This window comes from Pseudophryne corroboree, chromosome 9 (genome assembly GCF_028390025.1).
Source record: "Pseudophryne corroboree isolate aPseCor3 chromosome 9, aPseCor3.hap2, whole genome shotgun sequence".
NCBI classification, from domain to species: domain Eukaryota; kingdom Metazoa; phylum Chordata; class Amphibia; order Anura; family Myobatrachidae; genus Pseudophryne; species Pseudophryne corroboree.
In genome coordinates, this window is record NC_086452.1 from 292,883,827 (window position 1) to 292,909,935 (window position 26,109).

General features: G+C 45.5%; 1 protein-coding gene across 1 annotated transcript in view; it reads right to left on the reverse strand.

Moving 5' to 3' along the window:
• EP300 (E1A binding protein p300) overlaps nucleotides 1–26,109 on the reverse strand; it is a 415,411-nt gene that overhangs the window by 129,478 nt on the left and 259,824 nt on the right. Inside the window, exon 15 of the mRNA XM_063941527.1 lies at nucleotides 8,331–8,449. Coding sequence (XP_063797597.1) covers nucleotides 8,331–8,449 — 119 coding nt within the window. The remainder of the gene's footprint in view (nucleotides 1–8,330; nucleotides 8,450–26,109) is intronic.

The following is a 26,109-nucleotide window of genomic DNA, read 5'->3' on the forward strand; positions in this document are numbered from 1 at the left end:
GGAGGTTTCTGACTAGAGATGACAACTCCTTGGCCGTCTCCTCCGGGAGAAACCCTTTTTCCTGTTCTGTGTCCAGAACCATACCCAGGAACAGTAGACGCGTCGTAGGAACCAGCTGCGACTTTGGACTATTCAGAATCCAGCCGTGCTGTTGTAGCACTTCCCGAGATAGTGCTACTCCGACGAACAACTGCTCCCTGGACCTCGCCTTTATAAGGAGATCGTCCAAGTACGGGACAATTATAACTCCCTTTTTTCGAAGGAGTATCATAATTTCGGCCATTACCTTGGTAAATACCCTCGGTGCCAGGGACAGACCAACGGCAACGTCTGGAATTGGTAATGACAGTCCTGTACCACAACTTTGAGGTACTCCTGGTGAGGAGGGTAAATGGGGACATGCAGGTAAGCATCCTTGATGTCCAGTGATACCATGTAATCCCCTTCGTCCAGGCTTGCAATAACCGCCCTGAGCGATTCCATTTTGAACTTGAACCTTCGTATATAAGTGTTCAATGATTTCAATTTTAGAATGGGTCTCACCGAACCGTCTGGTTTCGGTACCACAAACATTGTGGAATAGTAACCCCGGCCTTGTTGAAGGAGGGGTACCTTGATTATCACCTGCTGGAAGTACAGCTTGTGAATTGCCGCCAGTACTACCTCCCCTCGAGGGCAGCAGGCAAGGCTGATTTGAGGTAACGGCGAAAGGGAGTCGCCTTGAACTCCAGCTTGTATCCCTGTGATACTACTTGCAGAACCCAGGGATCCACCTGTGAGCGAGCCCACTGGCAGCTGAAGTTCCCGAGACGCGCCCCCACCGCACCTGGCTCCACCTGTGGAGCCCCAGCGTCATGCGGTGGACTCAGAGGAAGATTTTTGATCCTGGGAACTGGCTGTCTGGTGCAGCTTTTTCCCTCTTCCCTTGTCTCTGTGCAGAAAGGAAGCGCCTTTGACCCGCTTGCTTTTCTGAAGCCGAAAGGACTGTTTCTTATAATACGGTGCTTTCTTAGGCTGTGAGGAAACTTGAGGTAAAGTTTTTTCCTTCCCAGCTGTTGTTGTGGATACGAGGTCCCAGAGACCATCCCCAAACAATTCCTCACCCTTATAAGGCAGAATCTTCAAGTGCCTTCTAAAGTCAGCATCGCCTGTCCACTGCCGGGTCCCTAATACCCTCCTGGCAGAATGGACATTGCATTAATTCTGGATGCCAGCCGGCAAATATCCCTCTGTGCATCCCTCATATATAAGACGACGTCTTTAATATGCTCTATGGTTAGCAAAATAGTATCCCTGTCCTGACAGGGTAATAGACCACGCTGCAGCAGCACTATCCATGCTGAGGCAATTGCAGGTCTCAGTATAGTACCTGAGTGTGTATATACAGACTTCAGGATAGCCTCCTGCTTTTTATCAGCAGGCTCCTTCAAAGTGGCCGTATCCTAAGACGGCAGTGCCACCTTTTTTGACAAACGTGTGAGCGCCTTATCCACCCTAGGGGATATCTCGCAACGTGACCTATCCTCTGGCGGGAAAGGGTACGCCATCAGTAACTTTTTAGAAATTACCAGTTTCTTATCGAGGGAACACACGCTTCTTCACACACTTCATTCACGCATCTGATGGGGGAACAAAACACTGGCTGCTTTTTCTCCCCAAACATAAAACCCCTTTTTTGTGGTACCTGGGTTAATGTCAGAAATGTGTAACACATTTTTCATTGCCGAGATCATGCAACGGATGTTCCTAGTGGATTGTGTATATGTCTCAACCTCGTCGACACTGGAGTCAAACCCCGTGTCGACATCTGTGTCTGCCATCTGAGGTAGCGGGCGTTTTTGAGCCCCTGATGGCCTTTGAGACGCCTGGGCAGGCGCAGGCTGAGAAGCCGGCTGTCCCACAGCTGTTACGTCATCCAGCCTTTTATGTAAGGAGTTGACACTGTCGGTTAATACCTTCCACCTATCCATCCACTCTGGTGTTGGCCCCACAGGGGGGCGACATCACATTTATCGGCATCTGCTCCGCCTCCACAAAAGCCTCATCAACCATGTCGACACAGCCGTACCGACACACACAGGGAATGCTCTGACTGAGGACAGGACCCCACAAAGTCCTTTGGGGAGACAGAGAGAGTATGCCAGCACACACCAGAGCGCTATATAATGCAGGGATTCACACTACCCACAGTGATTTTTCCCTTATAGCTGCTATAATACACAGATTTGCGCCTAAATTTAGTGCCCCACCTCTCTTTTTAACCCTTTGAGCCTGAAAACTACAGGGGAAAGCCTGGGGCGCTGTCTTCCAGCTGCACTGTGAAGAGAAAATGGCGCCAGTGTGCTGAGGGAGATAGCCCCGCCCCTTTTTTCGGCGGACTTCTCCCGCTCTTATAATCATGATGTGGCAGAGGTATTTTACACATATATAGCTTATTAGGCTATATTATGTGTGATTTGCCACTTTTAAGGTACTCTAATTGCTGCCCAGGGCGCCCCCCCCAGCGCCCTGCACCCATCAGTGACCGGAGTATGTGGTGTGCACAGGGAGCAATGGCGCACAGCTGTGCGCTACCTTAATGAAGACCGGAGTCTTCTGCCGCCGATTTCCAGGACCATCTTCTTGCTTCTGGCTCTGTAAGGGGGACGGCGGCGCGGCACCGGACGACCGAGGCTGGGCCTGTGTTCGATCCCTCTGGAGCTAATGGTGTCCAGTAGCCTAAGAAGCCCAAGCTAGCTGCAAGCAGGTAGGTTCGCTTCTTCTCCCCTTAGTCCCTCGTAGCAGTGAGTCTGTTGCCAGCAGATCTCACTGAAAATAAAAAACCTAAAATAAAAAACCTAAAATAAAACTTTCTTTTTCTAGTAGCTTAGGAGAGCCCCTAGTGTGCATCCAGCTCAGCCGGGCACAAGATTCTAACTGAGGTCTGGAGGAGGGTCATAGAGGGAGGAGCCAGTGCACACCAGGTAGTCCTAAAGCTTTCTTTTAGTTGTGCCCAGTCTCCTGCGGAGCCGCTATTCCCCATGGTCCTTACGGAGTCCCAGCATCCACTTAGGACGTCAGAGACAATCCCTTTCCCTAATCCTGTATTGTTTACCTTCTGCATAGTGTCTTTGATCTGCTTACTTCTCCCTCCTCTACTTCTCTGTTTCTATCCCTCTTTCTTTGGAATTTTGTTGTCTGCCAAATATTTGTACCCTGAAGCTGCTTGTCCCTAAAAAAAAAAAAAAAAAAAACTTTGTTTCCAGTGGCGGTGTCATAATCATCCTACGTCTCTGATGGTCTATTTTTCTAAAACCCTCTGTTGGTATACGTAATAATTCTTCATTAGTATCTAAAAGGTTGATATCTAGTTTTATGGACCCAATTTCTATTCAGTCTCTCTCTCTGTACTCACTCCCTCTCCTTTTAATTTTGGATTAAAATTCACTTGTAATTATAGTACCACTAATATAGGTTTCCTGGATATAGAACAGTCTGTCGAGGATGGTAATTTGACAACAAAAACCATTTATTAAATCAGTAGATCAGAATAATTATTTGCAATATACTAGTTCACATAAGAGAAGTTGGAAGGAAAACATTCCCAGGGGTCAGTTTGTCCGTATTTGGAGAAACTGTACATCGGTGTCTACTTATCAAATTCCTCATGCAGTCATTTTTGGAACAAGGATACCCACAAGCATTACTGGAGAAAGCATTAGTGGAAGTGGAACAGCTAGATAGAGCTATATTACTAGAAACGAAAGTAAGAAAATGGGGGGAGTTAATAGTTCAAATGTGTCATTTATTACACAATTTAACAGTTGTGCACACCAGATACAACAAGTGATAAAGAAAAATACATCTCTTAATGATGTTTTAAAACCCCAATTAGACCCAAGGGGTTTTACAATTTTTCGTAAAGCAGAGAATTTGCGCTCAAATTTGGTACCAAGTCACATTCAGGGTGGTAAAATATTGAGAACTGAACAAATGTGGTTGCCAGACAAACCATTAGGTTTCCATAGGTGTGGAAGGACAAATTGCTCGTCTTGTAGGAATCTGCTGAGAAAAAGTACGGGATTTACATCATTTAACACTGGCAAAGAATTCCAGATAAAAGAATTTCTGAATTGTTATTCCATATATGTTCTATATGTAATTACTTATGTGGAAAACAATATGTTGGAAGGACCACTCGTACTATGCACATTTGGTATATGGAACACCGTAGGAACATTTCTATAGGTGCAAGGCACTCATTGGTCCAGCCATAAAATTCAGTTTCAAAATTCAGAATTTGATAATAGTATGATGGTAGCTTTGGAACAAATCAAAAAGACAACACGAACACGAGGTGGTGATCGGTTTAGCCTACTATGTAGGCGAGGAGCCTACTGGATTTATAAAATGGACACATTGGTGCCGGGCGGCCTTAATGATATGGCAGAATTAAATGGAGTCCGAGTTGTGGGTATTAGAAATAGAAACTCAGTTTTTTTTTTGTTTTTTTTTATAAAAGGGGGGGTTATGTTGTCTGTTGATGATAATTCTGGGTCCACGTACTGGGAGGTGTAATGGAATAGAAGGTGTGAATTACTGGGTATATAAAGAATTAGATATGAAGATGTACTGAAATAATTGTGATTTGTATAAAGACCGTTTTTACATCAGAGATTTACATTTGGAGGTAATGATCACGTAATACGAATAAAAAAATGTAATAGCTATAGATAAAATGAAATGAATTCTAATAAAGAATATATTATACACTACCTATTTTTATAACGAAGGTCCGTTAAGATTATTAAACATTATGATTAGGTTTATAATTAATATTTGGATTGTCATTTGTGCGTATTAAATTAGTGGCACCAGATGGCGCTGTAGTAACATTCTATGTGCAGCACCATTGTGCGAGTGCCATGTGAGAAAAACATTGTATGTGATTGATCTAATTTGTAATTGTTTAGTAATAATGAAGTTTTAAGTGATTAAACGTTTTGTAGGTTTTTAATGATATAGGATAAATATATTGGAGCCGTATAACCACTGAGCCCAGGGAGCACTTCCTGATGAATTGAAATGAAAATGAGGCTTGCATAAGAATTGCTGCACATGCTCAGAAAGCGCTAATCGAGAGTGAGGCTTGACCCGCATGTGTAGTGCGCATGTGCGGACCGGGAAGTACGATATTTAAATGCCTGAATGCATCCAGAGGCATTTCTACTGTGTGTGGAAATCCTGGGATCTATTTGGTTCAATATTATTAAATTGATTTTATGTGTAATGTTACGATACTGGCGGTATCTGTGTAATGTCTATGTTTTAATTACTGATAAAATTGTAATCAAAGTTAGAAGTGCAGTCTCATTAATTTTGTATCCGCTGTGATGGTATGAGGGAGTTTATTTTCCAATTGATGAGCCAACCGTGTGCCTGAAGAAAGGTCATCGTGAGTTGAAGATGGCTGAGCAAGACCTTTTGTGAAGCAGCCAGCAATAAATAGTAAGTCGTCCAGATAGGGATGTAGGCCTACTACCTGACGACGCAGCCTTGCTGCCATACCTTTGGTGAAAATACAGTGCGCCGTAGACAGTCCAAACGGCAGTGCCCGAAGTTCATAATATTGATTACTAATAGCAAAGCGTAGGTATTGCTTATGTGAGGGAGCAATAGGGATATGTAGATAGGCATCCTGTATAGTCAAATTAGAGTTCTCTCAGAATCAAGGTCAGTCTTCCACGAAAGGAGCCAGAGAATGAGCCATGCCAGTACAGAATAGGTAGACACCTTAACTGCCAAATACTCCAGCATCAGAAGATACTTCACATATGTAAGCAGCTGCTTGCTGCATAAGAGATAAGTATGACATGCAATCCTCAGATATATCTGATGGTAATTCCTCCTCTAGGGCCTGTAACTGCGATTCAATGGCTTTTGCAGGCCAGGAGGCAGCCACGGTGGGTCTGGTAACGGTACCGGTGAGAGAGAGAAAACAGACTTAAGACAATTTTCAGTTCATCTATCAGTAGGTTCTTTTAGTGAGACAAGCGTAGTGACAGGTAGAATAGACATCTTAACAAGACGTGCAATATGCAAAACTACCAGAGGGGGAGCTTCCCAATTAGCACAATCCTCTGCGGGGATGGGGTAACAGGAAGCTAAGCGTTTAGAAACCGGGAACTTTTTACCCCGAGTTTTCCAGGGTTCCAGTCTAATATCCATAAGATTGTCAGAATGAGGGAATTCAGACTTAACTATCTTTTGTACATTAAAAACCTCTGATTTCTTAGTAAGTGGCTCAGGCTCATCCTCAATGAGTTGAATAATGTGTTTAATAGCCTCAATTAAAGGGGCCACCTACACTGTGTTGGGAGAATCCTCTGTAAGGATGCATGAATCAGTGACAGACTGTGTATCATCCCCTTCTTCAGCTGAATACTCAGTCTGATATAGCAGTGGACCTAGAGGACAGTTTAGTCCCGGCTAACATTCTCTGTAATGCAAGGGAAGTTTGGGCTAAACTCTGAACCATAGTATTCAATGGACCCAACTAAGGTGGGTTAGCCACCAGGACTATATTAGGCTGTGCTAACAGAGGGGGTCCCATAGAGGGAGTTAACCGATACACTAAGGTACCCAGTGACTGAGTGAAAGAAGCCCATGAGGGTAGGTGCTGGGGATGTGGACTGGGCAGGAGGTGTATAACAGTTCACACAGAGCCCATCCTGAAATACATCATGTGCAGTTAAACCTGCAGAGCACAATCTACATGACTGCAACACTAGGGTGTCAGGCTGTTTTTTACTTTTAACTTTGGAAGACATAGTTGTAATAATATGGAGTCACCCACATACACACAGTAGTTTACCAACAAGTGTGTAGTAGCCTGATATAGTATGTGACAATGTTCAGCAATAAACACAAACTTTTAAAGATAACCCCTGAAAACAACTGGTCCTTTACAGGGCAGATAAAATAGATAGGTATAGAGATAAATTGTAAAACTAAAGAGAATTATCAGACAACAGAAACTAATCACAAGTCACATACAATGTAGAGAAATACAATGGTATAACTGCAATGAGCACCTTATCAACTACTCCGTTTTGGTTGTCAGCAGGTAGGATATCAGTGTTGTAAAATGTTTGCTCCGTGGAGACTGTTTTACAAAGAGACTGGACTCCGCATTCTCGAAAACCTGGCTTTCCTGCACTGGTATTGCTGCCGGAGCCTCCGAAGGAAGGAGGGCGTGGAACAGCAGCTAAACAGTGGGAAGTCCGCGGTGGACTGGCACCCAAAGCTGGGGGAGGGGCTACAGGCTGGCGCTCCCTCCCCTGTGCTAGCATTTCAATCAGCTGTACTGGGGGGCCCGTAATAAATAATTCCTGTGCCCCCATATGCCCTGGTGTTCTAGTGGAGTCCCTGGTCAGCGCCAGTGTCCACAGCTAGCGACAGCATCTGCCCCCAGGACGAGCAGTGTACCGCGATTTGTGTGTGGGTCCCGGAGACCAGGACTCTTACCTGCTCCCCGATGGCCAACCACACGGTCCAGGGGTAGCCAGCTGCAGCTGTGCTAGACGCTTGTGTATGGGCCCCGCTGCATGTATTCGTCTGAGGCAGTGGCCAAGCAGGCGTTTCGGTGTCGGCAGGGAGTGTTGGAGCCTGTGTGCTGGAGTCTAATAGACATCCAGCGCTGACCATCTCAGTGTAAAAACTGAAGAAAAAAAAAAAAAAAAAAGACTTTGGGGCTTCAAGACCTGCACCCTAGAAAAAAGGTGCATCCAGCTTCCTGCTGCACCATACAAAAAACTAACCTGTCTGAGCATGGGGGTGGTATTACAGTGAGAGGGGACCGAGTATTGTGGAACATCTGAAAGGCTTAACTGTATGGTGCCCAGGAGCTGATCCTACTACCTATAACCCCCAATGTTATCCCTGTGGATCCCTATGGAACCCGAAGAAATCGGTATTACTTGTCCCCTTTGCCTGTGCTCATTGTATTATGCCAGAACCTGGAAATTACCCCAAAGACACAAACTCCATATGAACAAAATCTGTCTTTAGGCCACAATATTTTTCAAACTAACCTACTCACCCTTCCATAGAACAATCTACAAAACAAGTTATATAAGAAACGTCTGTACAACTTCAAAATAAATTGTTTGTGTGTCCACCTATGTTTCCATTTATACATTTATAGTAAGCAATAACAGATTTAAAAAATGATTATTGGTGTTTTTGAGAAGCAGTTCATTTAGGACATAGAATAGATGCAAGTAAAGCTTTACTATTTACAAGATTCACACAGACACATCAAGCTACAGTACTTTCAAAGAGACACTTACCGGGATTCCTAACAACTGTGGATCTACAGGTTGACGGAATGGGAGTGATTCAGGATCTTGTCGGTATAATGCCTCTAGTGTAGGCATGAGGGCTTGGCGTAGCTCCTCAGGTTTGAAAACTTTAGTAAAGGCAGGAAAAAGGAAAAAGGCATAGTTATGCTTGATGCAATTAGCTTTCTTTACATTGTTTAAGCACCAAATCCAAACAAAAACAAAAAAGCACAGGAAGACTTATAGGGCGGGATTCAATTCTTTTCACTCCTTTCCACGGTCGTTCTGTTTCTGCCCTCAGGGACGTTGTTTCATTATTTCAGCTCGCTACCCCCGGAGTAGCAAGGCACCCAACCCTTTACACAGTAAACCTGGTTACTATTGGCGCGATATCAGAGATCCTTTTAGAAAGGAAATTGGGCGCGATATATCATTTGAATCTCACCCAGAACAGAACCTAACAGTAAATAGGATTTTAATTACCTACCAGTAAATCCTTTTCTCGTAGTCCGCAGAGGATACTGGGGATCCATTTAGTACCATGGGGTATAGACTGGTCCACTAGGCGCCATGGGCACTTTTAAGAATTTGATAGTGTGGGCTGGCTCCTCCCTCTAAGCCCCTCCTGCCAGACTCAGTCTAGGAAACTGTACCCGAGGAGACGAACATACTTTGAGAGAAGGATAAAGGGATAGTGGTGAGATTCCGAACCAGCATACACAAAAACAAGAGGAAAGCGATGCTAACCAAACTTGAAACAGGAACAGCAACAGCTGAACAAACCAGAATACTTATCCAAGTAACAGTGCAGGAAGAACGAAGGACTGGGCGGGCGCCCAGTATCCTCTACGGACTACGAGAAAAGGATTTACCGGTAGGTAATTAAAATCCTATTTTCTCTTGCATCCTAGAGGATACTGGGGTCCATTTAGTACCATGGGGAAGTACCAAAGCTCCAAAACCAGGTGGGAGAGTGCTGAGGTTCCTGCAGAACTGATTGACCAAACTAAAGGTCCTCAGAGACCAAAGTACCGAACTTGTAAAACTTTGCAAACGTGTTCAAACCTGACAAAGTAGCTGCTCGTCAGAGCTGTAAGGCTGAGACACCCCGGGCAGCCGCCCAGGAAAAACCCACCGACCTAGTAGAGTGGGCCTGTACAGTTTTAGGAACAGGCAATCCTGCCGTTGAATAAGTATGCTGGATAGTAACCCTGATCCAGGGCAAAATTGACTGATTTTAAGCAGGACACCAAATCTTATTGGGATAGTGAAGAACAAACAGCAAGTCCGATTTCCTGTGACGAGCTGTTCTCTTCACATACACATTCAAAGCCCTCACAACATCCGGAACCACAATGGGTTGGTTGAAGTGAAACGCAGACACCACCTTAGGAAGAAATTGCTGACAAGTCCTGAGTTAAGCTCTGTCCTCATGGAAAATGAAATAGGGGCTCTTGTGAGACAACACCCCCAGCTCCGACACACGTTTTGCTGAAGCCAAGGCCCAAAGTGTGACTGTCTCCCACGCAAGAAATTTTACGTCTACCTCCTGTAACGGTTTAAACCAGTCCGATTGGAGGAACTGCACGTCTGGACCTCAGGGAGAGAAGCCAATTGTGTCTGAAAGAAAATGGTCAAGACCGAAATCTTGACTTTTAGAGCACCCAGACGTAGGCCCACATCCACACCAGACTGCAGAAAAAGTTGGAAACGTCCCAGATGAAATTCCACCACAGAAAATGTTCTGCTCTCACACCAAGAGACGTTTGTTTAATGTTTAGACGTTACCCCCTTCCTGGCTTGGAACATAGTCGGGATGACTTTGTCAGGGATGCTTCTCATGGCTAGAATCAGCCGTTCAACTTCCACGCTGTCAACGTAGCCGTGGTAAGTCTTGATAGACAAACAGGCCCTGTTGCAGAAGATCCTCGCGAAGAGGTAGAGGCCACGGATCTTCCAGGAGCATCTCCAGAAGGTCCGCATACCAGGCCCTTCTTGGCCAGTCCGGAGCAATGAGGACCTTTTCCCTGTTTATTCTTTTATGAATTCTTGGGATCAGCGGAAGTGGAGGGAACATGTACACCATCTGATAGACCCATGGAGGATTTAGATACATTGCCACTGCCGATGGGTCTCTCGACCTGGAACAACAAAGCTTGAGCTTCTTTTTGAGACGAGAGGCCATCATGTTGATTTGTGGACATTCCTATCGACGTGTCAGGCACCTGAACACCTCCGGGTGAAGGCCCCACTCCCCCGGGTGCAGGTCATGCCTGCTGAGGAAGTCTGCTTCCCAGTTGCCTACTCCCGGAATGAAGACCACCGACAACGCCACAGCGTGTTTTTCTATCCAGAGAGCGTGTTTTTCTATCCAGAGAATTCTTGATACCTCTGACATTGCCGCTCTGCTTTTTGTTCCGCCCTGTCTGTTTATGTACGTCACTGCCATCACATTGTCCGACTGAACCTGAATGGCCTGATCTTGAAGATATATGAGGCCTGCAGAAGAGCGCTGTATATAGCCCTGAGTTCCAGAATGTTGATTGGAAGGAAGACTTCCTGAATTGGCCATCTTCTATGAAACTGCACTCCCTGGGCGACTGCTCCCCAACATCTGAGGCTTGCGTCTGTGGTTAGCAGAATCCAATTCTGAATCCCGAACTGTCAGCCCTCGATTAGGTGAGAAGTCTGAAGCCACCACAGAAGGGAGATCCTGGCCTTTTGCGACAGACTGATCCTCTGGTGCATGTGAAGATGTGATCCGGACCATTTGTCCAACAGATCGAGCTGGAAGGGTCCTGCATGAAACCTGCCGAAACGAAGAGCCTCGTAAGAGGCCACCATTTTCACCAGAAGGCAAATGCACAAATGCACCGATATCCGGGTTGGCTTCAGGACATACCAAACCATCGACTGGATTATCAATGCCTTTTCCAACAGAAGAAAATCTTTCTGCGACTCTGTGTCCAGTATCTTTCCCAGAAATGGGAGCCTTTGAGTTGGCTCTAAGTGAGATTTCAGAAGATTTAGAATCCACCCGTGATCCAGGAGTAGTCTGGTTGTAAGACCAATGCTGTCCAGCAACCTCTCTCTGGACGGTGCCTTTAACAGAAGATCGTCCAGGTACGGAATTATGTTCACTCCCTGCTTGCGAAGGAGAAACAACATCTCTGCCATCACCTTGGTGAACAACCTCGGTGCCGCGGAGAGACCAAATGGCAGGGCCTGGAACTGGCAGTGACAGTCCTCCAGTGCAAACAGTAGATAAGCCTGGTGAGGCGGCCAGATCGGAACGTGAAGGTACGCATCCTTGATATCCAGAGACACTAGGAATTCCCCCTCCTCCAGACCTGAGATCACCGCTCTCAGACACTCAATCTTAAATTTGAACACTCGTAAGTACGGATTCAACTATTTTAGATTTAAAATTGGCCTTACCAAACAGTCCGGTTTCGGTACTACAAACAAATTGGAATATAATACCTTGTTTTGGAGATGTGGTGGAACTTGAACAATGACCCGAGTCTGTACCAGTTTTTGAATGGCATTCTGTAAGGTTAGACTTTCCTCTTATTGAAAAATCTGTGAGGTAGGAGCTCCTGAATCTCCAGTCTGTAGCCCTGAGAAATAAGATCTATGACCCAGGGATCCTGGCATGATGTTATCCAGATGTGACTGAAAAACTTTAGTCGGGCTCCCACCTGCCAGTCTTCTAGGCATCACGGTCCGCCGTCATTCTGAAGGCTTTGAGGAAGTAGAGCTAGAGCTCTGTTCCTGAGAACAGACAGCTGCTGGTTTGCGTGCTTTACCTCTAGCGGCTGTACAAGAACCTCTGGTTTTGCCCTTAAACTTGGCAGTCCTAAAGGACTGTAGATTAGGTCCTGAGTAGGCCTACCTGGCTGGGAGAGCTGCAGAAGGAAGATACGTGGACTTACCCGCAGTAGCTTTGGAGATCTATTTGTCTAGTTCATCTCCAAATAAGGCCTCTTCTGAGAAAAGTAGGCCTTCCATGACTTTCCTAGAGTCCGCAGTCAAATGGCGTAGCCATAAGCCCCTGCATGCTGGCACTGCCATACCAGTGGTGCGTGCATTAAGCAAACCTACTTCTTTTATGGCTTCCACCATAAAGGTTGCAGAGTCCTGTATATGTTGCAGGAGTAAAACAATTTCCCCCCTAGAAAAGGAATCCAAACCCTCAATTAGGTTACCTGACCATTTAGCAATGGCTTTAGTAAATCACGTACATGCTACAGTGGGTCTCTGGGACACCCCAGCAACCGTATACAAGGATTTGAGTGTGGTCACAATTTTATGATATATATATTGTCTTTCAGGAAGGCTGCACCAGGGGACAGGCAACACTATTTTCCGTGACAGCGTGGATACTGATGAATTCACTATTGGTGGATTTTCACATTTTTTCCTATCCTCAGGAGGAAATATACGTTATGGTAAGAACTTACCGTTGATAACGTGATTTCTCTTATGTCCACAGGTGTCCACAGGTATCCACAGGATAACATTGGGATATGCCAGAGCGACAGCGAAAATGGCCCCAAACGGTCACGAGCTTTCTGGCCTCCCAGGTTTCCTTGGGTCTTCTCCATATAATCCCGCCCACTGACTCAGTCAAATCAGTTCTTTCCACAGCAATTTAGGCAGGAGCATCAGGTAGAAACCTATTCAGGCTATAAAAACACACATGCACACCCTTCCATGCAAAAGGGAAGACGTTTAGTGATTGTAAAGTTCCTCAAATCAGGTGCGTCAGGGTGGGACCCCTGTGGATACCTGTGGACATGAGAAATCACGTTATCAACGGTAAGTTCTTACCATAACGTATATTTCTCTGGCTGGGTCCACAGGATAGCATTGGGATTCACAAAGCCAGTTTTAGTGGTGGGGACGCTCCTGATTAGACAGGAGAACCTTTCGCCCGAATTCAACGTCATGAGAGGCAAAAGTATCCAAGGCATAATGTCGGATGAATGTGTTAATGGAAGACCATGTGGCTGCCTTACAAATCTGTTCTGCTGAAGCACCATGTTGTGCTGCCCATGAAGGACCTACCTTACGTGTAGAGTGAGCAGAGACAGTCGGAGTAGGGAGATCAGCACGAGAATAAGCTTCTGAAATTACCATTCGGAGCCATCTTGCCAGCGTCTGTTTACTAGCAGGCCATCCTCTTCTATGAAATCCGTAGAGGATAAAGAGAGAATCTGTTTTTCTGTACGATCTACGTAGATACTTAACGCCCGGACCACGTCCAGTGACGCTTCCCCCGCAGAAAGTCCTGATACCTGAAAAGCTGGGACTACAATCTCTTCGTTAAGGTGAAATTTTTAAACCACCTTTGGAAGATGACCAGATCTAGTCCTGAGAACTGCCTTATCTGGAAAAAAACTTAGGAAAGGAGACTTACACGACAGTGCTCCTAAATCTGATACTCTTCTAGCTGACGCCATTGCCAGTAGAAAGAGTACTTTAACGGTTAACCATTTAAAATCTGCTCTCTTAGGTGGTTCAAACGGAGGTCCCTGAAGGAATTTAAGAACTTGATTCAAATCCCAGGGAGCTGCAGGAAGAACAAATGAAGGTTGAATGTGTACAACTCCCTGAAAGAAAGAAAGAACGAACGCACATCCTGTAGGTCAGCAATCTTTTTCTGAAACCATACAGTTAATGCTGATACTTGAACCCTCAAGGAAGCTACTTTCAACCCCTTATCCAATCCTGCTTGAAGAAAATCCAAAATCCTGGATACTTTAAAAGATCTTGGATTCAAACTTTTCACTACACCAATGAATATAGGCTTGCCATATTCGATGATAAATACGAGCTGAAGAAAGTTTTCTTGCTCTAAGCCAGGGGTGGGGAACCTCAGACCCGAGGGCCGTATAAGGCCCTCAAAGCCACTGGATCCGGCCCATCCAGGGTCACCTAACAGAGAGGAGATGCTGAGCGCCCGCTGAGATTTTACAACCAGCGGGCGCCCGGCTCCATCTCCTCAGCAGCAGCCGGAGGCAGGAGCTCACTCCTGAGCTCCAGCTTCCGGCTCAGGCAGTGTACATGTGTGGCGCTATGGGAGAGACATCATGATATCTCTCCCATAGTTCCAAGAAGAGGGAGGTCAGTGGTCCAGGAGCAGGGCTGGTGAGCATTGTGTTTTTTTTTCTTTTAATGCGTGTGTGTGTGTGTGTGTGTAAGCGGCGTTACTAGGGGGCATATCTAATGGAACATAACTACAGGGGGCATATTTAATAGGGCATAACTGACGGGGCATATCTAATGGGCCAAAACAACTAACAGTGGGCATATCTAATGGATCATAACAACTGACTAGGGGCAGGCTAATTTTTAAGTTGATAATTTTTGTATGGCTCCCGAAGGATTTTATAAATATCCAAATGGCCCTCGGTAGACAAAAGGTTCCCCACCCCTGCTCTAAGCATAGTTCGAATTACTTGTTTTGAAAATCACATAATATGCAAAGAGAAAAAAGACAACTATTTTTTATGGGGCACTCTTACTAATACAGGTTGAGTATCCCTTATCCAAAATGCTTGGGACCAGGAGTATTTTGGATATCGGATTTTTCCGTATTTTGGAATAATTGCATACCATAGTGAGATATCATTGCGATGGAGCCCAAATCTAACGCAATTGTGATATTATCATTACGTATGTACCAAGTTTAGTACAATTTTTTTCTAACCTATTGACCCTTTTTTTTTGGGAAGATTAACTTTGTGCTCATTACCATTAAGTATAAATCATATGGGGGCGTAATGGTTAGATACTTGGTTATTTAACACGTAATGATACCCGCCGTGGATACACTCACAAGGATATATCTATATTAATTATATGATCTTTCTTCTTATTCTTCCATTTCAGTGCTCTCTTATCGGCTTAACTCATTTATTGAGATACAGACAGCAGAAGCACACTTTTTTCATTTCGCATAAACGCCCAAAGGATCCTCTCATCTTTAATTTGATGTCGACAGACATGATTGAGGACAGTAGAAATCCTGGATGTTATTGCATTTGAAATCTGTATTTCATAGAAATTGTCTATTTAAATTCAATATCTGTGTTTTATGTCCATAACCAATATAGAAGGAATTTTGTTTTCTCTCTTGTTTAAGTGTTTTCCATGGATGCCACAGATCTATTTGTGAACAAGTGGTCATATTAAGATAGCATGTGATATATTAAACAATTGTTATTATCTTAATTATCATTATTACTTTTCAATGGGCCTATAAGAAGTCAGCAATACAGGTGTTAAATACTGGCTAGGGACCTCTCCCCTGCACGCTCATTAACTTTGCCCTTAATTGGGCAGAAAAAGTTAACAGCAGATACAGGTCTTGGGATTGGTGCATATGCTCCAGGTGGTTCTCTCATTGGAAATTCGATGCTTTTTAGCATATTTCCAAAAGCAGAAACCAGGCATCTAGTCACCTATTCTTTCCCGTCTTCCTTCTGACATTTTCTTTCTCTACTTATACAACTGTCTAATACGTTTACCTGGCTAAACACATGTACACTTGTGACTGGCTAAAAAACTCAGCCACATAATACATGTTTATTTATATGTGTACTGCGATAACCGCTTGAATAACTGTCTATTTAATTTTGGGGATTATCACCAGCTATATTATACAAATTACCTAGGTCATATAGGATAGACGTTAATAAATGTATTTTTGAAACTTTGTTTCTGGCAGCAGGCCATAGATTAGTTTCTCTATAAGTAATCATTTGCAGCAGTATAACCAAACAGTTATAGACAATTTGTAACAACTAGGATACAATAATCCACATAGTGAGAAGGACGCTACAGGGAGACATTTTGAGGCATAGCCAGTTACACCATTAATTGTCTCATTTGAATATATGTTATATGTTAGTATGTTAATGTGAGTCCAATTTCTATAAATAAAAGTTAAGTTTTAGATTATTAGTAAGAGTGCCCCATAAAAAAAGAGTTGTCTTTTTTCTCTTTGCATATTATGTGATCTGTTCTCTACAACTTGAGGGAGCACCGCCGGCTTTTCTATTTGTTAGTCTAGAATTTTGTCTTTCCCATAGGTAGTGGGTATTATTGAATTATAAAAGATTTTGTCTTTTTTGCATCCCGGCTTATATATATATATATATATATATTGTACCTATATAATGGTAGCTCAGTGCGCTTTTTACCCCCACAACCAATCCAGTGTCGCTTGTTTTGAAAATCCTCTAGCTTCTAGGAGGTTTCAACAGCCACGCCGTCAAAGACAGACGATCCAGATGGCTGTGACAATAAGGACCCTGCATTAGCAGATCTGGACGTTGAGGGAGCAGTATTGGTGCTTCCATGGACATCCTTAGTAGATCTGTGTACCAATACCTTCTTGGCCAAGCTGGAGCCATTAGAATTATGGCTCCCTTTGATTGCTTTATTTTCCTCACTACTCTGGGTAACAGAGATTGGAGGGAACAGATATGCCAGATGAAATTTCCATTTTACTGACAGTGCGTCTACAAAGATCGCGCCGGGATCCTTTGTTCCTGATCCGTACCTCGGCACTTTGTTTAGATGAGACGCCATGAGGTCTCTCTCTGGCAGACCCCATCTGTTCACTATAGTCTGAAACACTTCTGGGTGTAATGCCCATTCGGTCTCCTGAATGGTGTGTCGACTGAGAAAATCCGCTTCCCAGTTCAGTACACCTGGAACAAACACTGCTGACAATGCTGGAAGATGGAGTTCTGCCCACCTTAGTATGGGAGTTACTTACTCCATCAATCTTTTGCTGTGAGTTCCTCCCTGATGATTGAGGTACGCTACTGCTGTTGCATTGTCTGAGCGAATCTGGACTGGTCTTCCTTGCAGACTGTCCTTTGCCTGAACTAGAGCCATAAAAATGGCCCTTATTTCCAACAGATTTATTGGCAGGCGACTTTCCCTTATGGTCCATTTTCCCTGGAACCAAAGGTTTCCGAGCACCGCTCCCCAGCCTTGAAGACTGGCATCTGTTGTCAGGACTTGCCATTCTTTTATCCAGAAGGGTCTCCGCTTGTTTAAATGGTCCCTCTCTAGCCGCCAAGCTGGAGACCACCTTACGTTTACCGGAAACCTTATCATGTTTTTTTATTATCTGATGATTTCCGTTCCATCTGGTCAGAATAAGGTGCTGTAGAGGTCTGGAGTGGAATTGTGCATATTCCACCATGTCGAAGGTTGACACCATCAGACCCAACAGTCGCATTGCTGCATGGACTGACATTGTCCGAGTGTGCAACTCCTCCAGAGTCATGACCTGCACCTTGACTATCTTTTTCTCTGGTAAGAAAATTCTCTGTAGACCTGAATCCAATATGGCTCCCAGATGAACCATCCGCTGTGACGGATTCAGAGACGACTTTTCCCAGTTTATGAGCCACCCGTGTCTTTGTAGACAAACTACTGTCTGTTGAAGATGGCTCAAAAGTAATTCCTGCGAATGTGCTAGGATCAAAAGGTCGTCGAGGTATGGAAATATTCTTATCCCCTGCTTGCAGAGATAAGCTGCCATAGCCACCATAATTATGGTAAACACCCTGGGTGCTGTTGCTAGCCCGAAGGGCAAGGCTTGGAACTGAAAATGTTGCTGGATGGCAAACCTGAGGTAACATTGATGAGACCTTGCTATAGGCACATGTAGGTAAGCATCCTGTATATCCAGAGATACCATGTAATCTCCCGGTTCCATAGCCAACACTATGGAGCGTAACGTCTCCATGTGGAACCTTGGTAACCAAATGTATCTGTTTAACATTTTGAGATTGAGAATTGGTCGGAATTACCCATTTGGCTTCTGAATCAAAAATAGATTGGAGTGAAAACCCTGACCCCGTTGTGATGGGGGTACCAGGATAATCACACCCGACTGAAGCAATTTCTGAACTGCTTCTTGCAGGGCATTGGGCCTTCGACTCTAAACGAGATGGGCTGGTGCAAAAAAACCTTTGAGGAGGCTGCCTCCTGAATGGGAACCCATAACCGATAGATACCACCTTCTGCACCCAAGCATCTGTCGTCGACTGTTGCCATATGTGTGCAAAATGAAGGAGTCGGCCCCCAACCCTGGAATCCTCCAGGCGGAGGCCCGTCTCTTCAGGCTGATGGTTTCTGTTCAGGCTTGGAAGCTGGCTTTCTACTAGCCCATTGCTTCCTACCCCTAGCTGATCTATTGAACTGGGGTTGCTTAGACTCCTCTTTAGCTTTTGCTTTGCCCTCGAAATGGCCAAAACTTTGAACCCCTAAGTCTTAGGGTTATAACTAGCCAGAAATCTGACCTTTTTGGATTCAGCTTCCGATTCTAGAATATCTGACAATTGTTTCCCAAACAATATATTACCAATGAAAGGCAATGCATCCAATTCTTTCTTGGATTCTGCATCTGCTTTCCAAGTGCGTAGCCAAACTGCTCTACGAGCGGCTACTGTCAAGGCTGATGTTTTAGAAGCAATCGTACCCATATCAATTGCTGCTTCTTCCAAATATTGGGCAGCTTGTCTTAAACGGCCTAAATGATACTCCTGCTCCCTATTAGGAGGGGAAAGGCCATTCTCTAGTTCCTCTATCCATTCTCCCATTGCCTTTGCCATCCAGGCTGAAGCCATAGCAGGCCTTACCACTGCCCCTTAGAGAGAGAAAATATATTTTTCAAGAAGCTATCTACCCTTTTGTCTGACATAATTTAATGAGGTAGACACAATGGCAAAGCAGATTTATGCACAAGTCGCAGTACATGTGCATCTACTTTAGGAGGAACTTCTCTTTTTGAACAATCCGCAGCTGGAAATGGATAATAAGAATCCCATTTTTTCGGAATCTTATATTTCTTACTGGGCGTCGGCCAAGATTCTTCCATCATTTCTGTCAGATCCTCGGACGCTGGGAATTCAGTCTTAACTGTTTTTGTTCCTTTAAACACAGGTGCTTTAGATTTTGACACTGTTTTGGCTGATTCTTCCAAAGAGAGAGAATAGCCTTCATAGCATCAATAAGTTCAGCTACATCCTCTGAGCTGAAACTCTGCGACTGATCATCATACAGAGTATTTGAATATACTGTATCATCATCTGTTGTATCATTTTGTGTAGTCTGTAACAGACGTATCTGTCTTAGTCTTACCGGTACCTTGGTTAACAGCCTGGTTACTTGTAGAAGCTACTGGAACCAAACCATAGGAAGGGAGCTGCATGTATGGGTTAATAGCGTACCCTATTTACTGGGGTGGAATTGCAGGAGTTAATCTGTCCGCTATTGAAGCCAAAGTCTGCGCGAACATACTCCATGGTGACTCTGCTGTTTGTTGAACCACTACCTGTTTTTTACTTTGCTGAAAAGCAAAACAGTTTGCACATAACCCCTCATAAGTGACCAACTGACCTATACCCATTAACCCTGTTTTACAAGATAAACATGTTAAGGATGTAGGAGTGCCTGAAATTCTCCTAGTCACTTTTGCCGCTCACAAACATGGTAATATCTGTTCATGACTACACAATTTGTGACTGAAAATATATATATATATATATATATATATATGTATGTATGCGAGATCAATCTGACCACAACCGTGCACCTGAATTGAGGTTCAGAACAGGACTGACAACATATAAAAGTCAGCACACATACTAGCAGTCAGTCTCATGTTAAAATATTAGACATTGTCATATGAGAATACAATCACCATCATAATAACTTACAAGTAAGTGGGTACAATTTGTATTTCTGTTTTTAACCAGTTTTTTCAAACATATTATGCAGAAAACAACAGTAATATACAGGTCTCATATGCAATATGTACCAAAAATTAACAATTCATACTAACAAGTAGAGAATTTTTTAGTACTGTATAACCCATTTCTCCATAGAGTGGGATACATTGAGACTCCCCACACCTCCATAACCATCAATACGCTCGCAAGACGCTGAGTGGATTCAGACGCTACTACTAGTGTACACAGCCGCTGTTGATGACTGATGAGAGACACAGACTCTCTTTTGGACAAAGACGCTCATTGAACGATAAGTGTATGCAGACGCTCCTGTCTGCGACCGGGTCTAAGCGGAAAGTCTAATGTACACCATCGCAGCATCTAAGCTGCGACCAAGTACCCTCGTGGTAGCGTCTGAGCCGGAAGTGAGGTCATTAGTTCATGGACGGGAGATGCACGGAAACTGGTCATGAACTTGGGGGAGGGACGGCCAGGAGAGCGTCTAACTCCCCCTGTTGACTTAAACTCTAAGGATCACGGCCTCACCTAGTCCTGGCACCTATGATCCCTAAAGCATAGCGCTGTCACACCTAAGAGTAGTCTCCTCCAATACAGTGTAGCTGTGTCCGGAACCCCTAGTAAGAGGAACCCGATGCCTTACCTTCTCTCCATGCTCCGGCCACAGCCTGGTTACGTCTGCTGAACCTGCTAGAATCATCCGACACAGACACCCGTCGAGACAACACTATACCGCGAAGGTAAGCGTTGTTGCGACCCGGTGGAGAGTTGTTGAAGCGACTAATATGCGTCTAAGACGCTGTTAAGAAAAGTCACTCAGGAAAAAACAAAAAATAAGAATTTACTTACCGATAATTCTATTTCTCATAGTCCGTAGTGGATGCTGGGGACTCCGAAAGGACCATGGGGAATAGCGGCTCCGCAGGAGACTGGGCACAAAATAAAAGCTTTAGGACTAGCTGGTGTGCACTGGCTCCTCCCCCTATGACCCTCCTCCAAGCCTCAGTTAGGATACTGTGCCCGGACGAGCGTACACAATAAGGAAGGATTTTGAATCCCGGGTAAGACTCATACCAGCCACACCAATCACACCGTACAACTTGTGATCTGAACCCAGTTAACAGCATGATAATAGAAGGAGCCTCTGAAAAGATGGCTCACAACAACAATAACCCGATTTTTGTAACAATAACTATGTACAAGTAATGCAGACAATCCGCACTTGGGATGGGCGCCCAGCATCCACTACGGACTATGAGAAATAGCATTATCGGTAAGTAAATTCTTATTTTCTCTAACGTCCTAGCGGATGCTGGGGACTCCGAAAGGACCATGGGGATTATACCAAAGCTCCCAAACGGGCGGGAGAGTGCGGATGACTCTGCAGCACCGAATGAGAGAACTCCAGGTCCTCCTCAGCCAGGGTATCAAATTTGTAGAATTTAGCAAACGTGTTTGCCCCTGACCAAGTAGCTGCTCGGCAAAGTTGTAAAGCCGAGACCCCTCGGGCAGCCGCCCAAGATGAGCCCACTTTCTGTGTGGAATGGGCTTTTACAGATTTTGGCTGTGGCAGGCCTGCCACAGAATGTGCAAGCTGAATTGTACTACAAATCCAACGAGCAATCGTCTGCTTAGAAGCAGGAGCACCCAGCTTGTTGGGTGCATACAGGATAAACAGCGAGTCAGATTTTCTGACTCCAGCCGTCCTGGAAACATATATTTTCAGGGCCCTGACTACGTCCAGCAACTTGGAATCCTTCAAGTCCCTAGTAGCCGCAGGCACCACAATAGGTTGGTTTTAGTGAAATGCTGAAACCACCTTAGGGAGAAATTGAGGACGAGTCCTCAATTCTGCCCTGTCCGTATGAAAAATTAGGTAAGGGCTTTTATAGGACAAAGCCGCCAATTCTGATACACGCCTGGCTGAAGCCAGGGCTAACAGCATTACCACTTTCCATGTGAGATATTTCAAGTCCACAGTGGTGAGTGGTTCAAACCAATGTGATTTTAGGAATCCCAACACTACATTGAGATTCCAAGGTGCCACTGGAGGCACAAAAGGAGGCTGTATATGCAGTACTCCCTTGACAAACGTCTGAACTTCAGGAACAGAAGCTAGTTCTTTTTGGAAGAATATCGACAGGGCCGAAATTTGAACCTTAATGGACCCTAATTTGAGGCCCATAGACAGTCCTGTTTGCAGGAAATGCAGGAATCGACCCAGTTGAAATTCCTCCGTAGGGGCCTTCCTGGCCTCGCACCACGCAACATATTTACGCCAAATACGGTGATAATGTTGTACGGTTACATCCTTCCTGGCTTTGATCAGGGTAGGGATGACTTCATCCGGAATGCCTTTTTCCTTCAGGATCCGGCGTTCAACCGCCATGCCGTCAAACGCAGCCGCGGTAAGTCTTGGAACAGACATGGTCCCTGCTGGAGCAGGTCCTGTCTTAGAGGTAGAGGCCACGGGTCTTCCTTGAGCATCTCTTGAATTTCCGGGTACCAAGTCCTTCTTAGCCAATCCGGAGCCACGAGTATAGTCTTTACTCCTCTCCTTCTTATGATTCTCAGTACTTTTGGTATGAGAGGAAGAGGAGGGAACACATACACTGACCGGTACACCCACGGTGTTACCAGAGCGTCCACAGCTATTGCCTGAGGGTCCCTTGACCTGGAGCAATATCTGTCCAGTTTTTTGTTGAGGCGAGACGCCATCATGTCCACCTTTGGTTTTTCCCAACGGTTTACAATCATGTGGAAGACTTCTGGGTGAAGTCCCCACTCCCCCGGGTGAAGATCGTGTCTGCTGAGGAAGTCTGCTTCCCAGTTGTCCACTCCCGGAATGAACACTGCTGACAGTGCTATCACATGATTTTCCGCCCAGCGAAGAATCCTTGCCACTTCCGTCATTGCCCTCCTGCTTCTTGTGCCGCCCTGTCTGTTTACGTGGGCGACTGCCGTGATGTTGTCCGACTGGATCAATACAGGCTGACCCTGAAGCAGAGGCCTTGCCTGACTTAGGGCATTGTAAATGGCCCTTAGTTCCAGGATATTTATGTGAAGTGACGTTTCCATGCTTGACCACAAGCCCTGGAAATTTCTTCCCTGTGTGACTGCTCCCCAGCCTCTCAGGCTGGCATCCGTGGTCACCAGGACCCAATCCTGAATGCCGAATCTGCGGCCCTCTAGGAGATGAGCACTCTGTAACCACCACAGGAGAGACACCCTTGTCCTTGGAGACAGGGTTATCCGCTGATGCATTTGAAGATGCGATCCGGACCATTTGTCTAGCAGATCCAACTGAAAAGTTCTTGCGTGGAATCTGCCGAATGGAATCGCTTCGTAAGAAGCCACCATCTTTCCCAGGACCCTTGTGCACTGATGCACTGACACCTGGCCTGGTCTTAGGAGTTTCCTGACTAGGTCGGATAACTCCCTGGCTTTCTCTTCCGGGAGAAACACTTTTTTCTGTACTGTGTCCAGAATCATCCCTAGGAACAGCAGACGTGTCGTCGGAATCAGCTGCGATTTTGGAATATTTAGAATCCATCCGTGCTGTCGTAGTACTATTTGAGATAGTGCTACTCCGACCTCTAACTGTTCTCTGGACCGTGCCCTTATCAGGAGATCGTCCAAGTAAGGGATAATTAAGACGCCTTTTCTTCGAAGAAGAATCATCATTTCGGCCATTACCTTGGTAAAGACCCGGGGTGCCGTGGACAATCCAAACGGCAGCGTCTGAAACTGAAAGTGACAGTTCTGTACCACAAACCTGAGGTACCCTTGGTGAGAAGGGCAAATTGGGACATGGAGGTAAGCATCCTTGATGTCCAGAGACACCATGTAGTCCCCTTCTTCCAGGTTCGCTATCACTGCTCTGAGTGACTCCATCTTGAACTTGAACCTTTTTATGTAAGTGTTCAAGGCTTTCAGATTTAAAATGGGTCTCACCAAGCCATCCGGCTTCGGTACCACAAACAGCGTGGAGTAATACCCCTTTCCCTGTTGTAGGAGGGGTACCTTGATTATCACTTGCTGGGAATACAGCTTGTGAATGGCTTCCAATACCGCCTCCCTGTCGGGGGTAGACGTTGGTAAAGCAGACTTCAGGAACCGGCGAGGGGGAGACGTCTCGAATTCCAATTTGTACCCCTGAGATACTACCTGCAGGATCCAGGGGTCCACTTGCGAGTGAGCCCACTGCGCGCTGAAATTCTTGAGACGGGCCCCCACCGTGCCTGAGTCCGCTTGTAAGGCCCCAGCGTCATGCTGAGGACTTGGCAGAAGCGGGGGAAGGCTTCTGTTCGTGGGAAGAAGCTGTCTGTTGCAGTCTTTTTCCCCTTCCTCTGCCCCGGGGCAGATATGAGTGGCCTTTTGCCCGCTTGCCCTTATGGGGACGAAAGGACTGAGCCTGAAAAGACGGTATCTTTTTCTGCTGCGAGGTGACTTGGGGTAAAAAGGTGGATTTCCCAGCCGTTGCCGTGGCCACCAGGTCCGATAGACCGCCCCCAAATAACTCCTCCCCTTTATACAGCAATACTTTCATATGCCGTTTGGAATCCGCATCCCCTGACCACTGTCGCGTCCATAATCCTCTTCTGGCAGAAATGGACATCGCACTTACTCTTGATGCCAGAGTGCAAATGTGTCTCTGTGCATCTCGCATATATAGGAATGCATCCTTTAAATGCTCTATAGTCAATAATATATTGTCCCTTTCCAGGGTATCAATATTTTCAGTCAGGGAATCCGACCAAGCCACCCCAGCACTGCACATCCAGGCTGAGGCGATTGCTGGTCGCAGTATAACACCAGTATGTGTGTATATACTTTTAAGGATATTTTCCAGCCTCCTATCTGCTGGCTCCTTAAGGGCGGCCGTTTCTGGAGACGGTAACGCCACTTGTTTTGATAAGCGTGTGAGCGCCTTATCCACCCTAGGGGGTGTTTCCCAACGAGCCCTAACCTCTGGTGGGAAGGGATATAGTGCCAATAATTTTTTAGAAATTAGCAGTTTTTTGTCGGGGGTAACCCACGCTTCATCACACACTTCATTCAATTCATCTGATTCAGGAAAAACTACGGGTAGTTTTTTCACACCCCACATAATACCCCTTTTTGTGGTACTTGCAGTATCAGAGATGTGCAAAACCTCCTTCATTGCCGTGATCATGTAACGTGTGGCCCTACTGGAAAATACGTTTGTTTCTTCACCGTCGACACTGGAGTCAGTGTCTGTGTCTGGGTCCGTGTCGACCCACTGAGGTAACGGGCGTTTAATAGCCCCTGACGGTGTTTGAGATGCCTGGACAGGCACTAACTGAGCTGCCGGCTGTCTCATGTCGTCAACAGTTTTCTGTAACGTGCCGACACTGTCACGTAATTCCTTAATTACGGCCATCCATTCAGGTGTCGACTCCCTAGGGGGTGACATCACCATTATAGGCAATTGCTCCGCCTCCACATCATTTTCCTCCTCATACATGTCGACACACACGTACCGACACCCAGCACACACACAGGGAATGCTCTGATAGAGGACAGGACCCACTTAGCCCCTTGGGGAGACAGAGGGAGAGTTTGCCAGCACACACCAGAGCGCTATATATGTATAGGGACAACCTTACAATAAGTGTCTATCCCTTATAGCTGCTTATATCTGTTATTTTGCCAAATAAGTGCCCCCCTCTCTTTTTTACCCTGTTTCTGTAGTTGCAGGATGCAGGGGAGATTCTGGGAGCCTTCCTACCAGCGGAGCTGTGTGGGAAAAATGGCGCTGTGTGCTGAGGAGATAGGCCCCGCCCCCTTCACAGCGGGCTCTTCTCCCGCTTTTTTCTGGAAAACTGGCAGGGGTTAAATACATCCATATAGCCCAGGAGCTATATGTGATGTATTTTTTGCCAAATAAGGTAAATTCATTGCTTCCCAGGGCGCCCCCCCCCCAGCGCCCTGCACCCTCAGTGACCGAAGTGTGCTGAGAGCAATGGCGCACAGCTGCAGTGCTG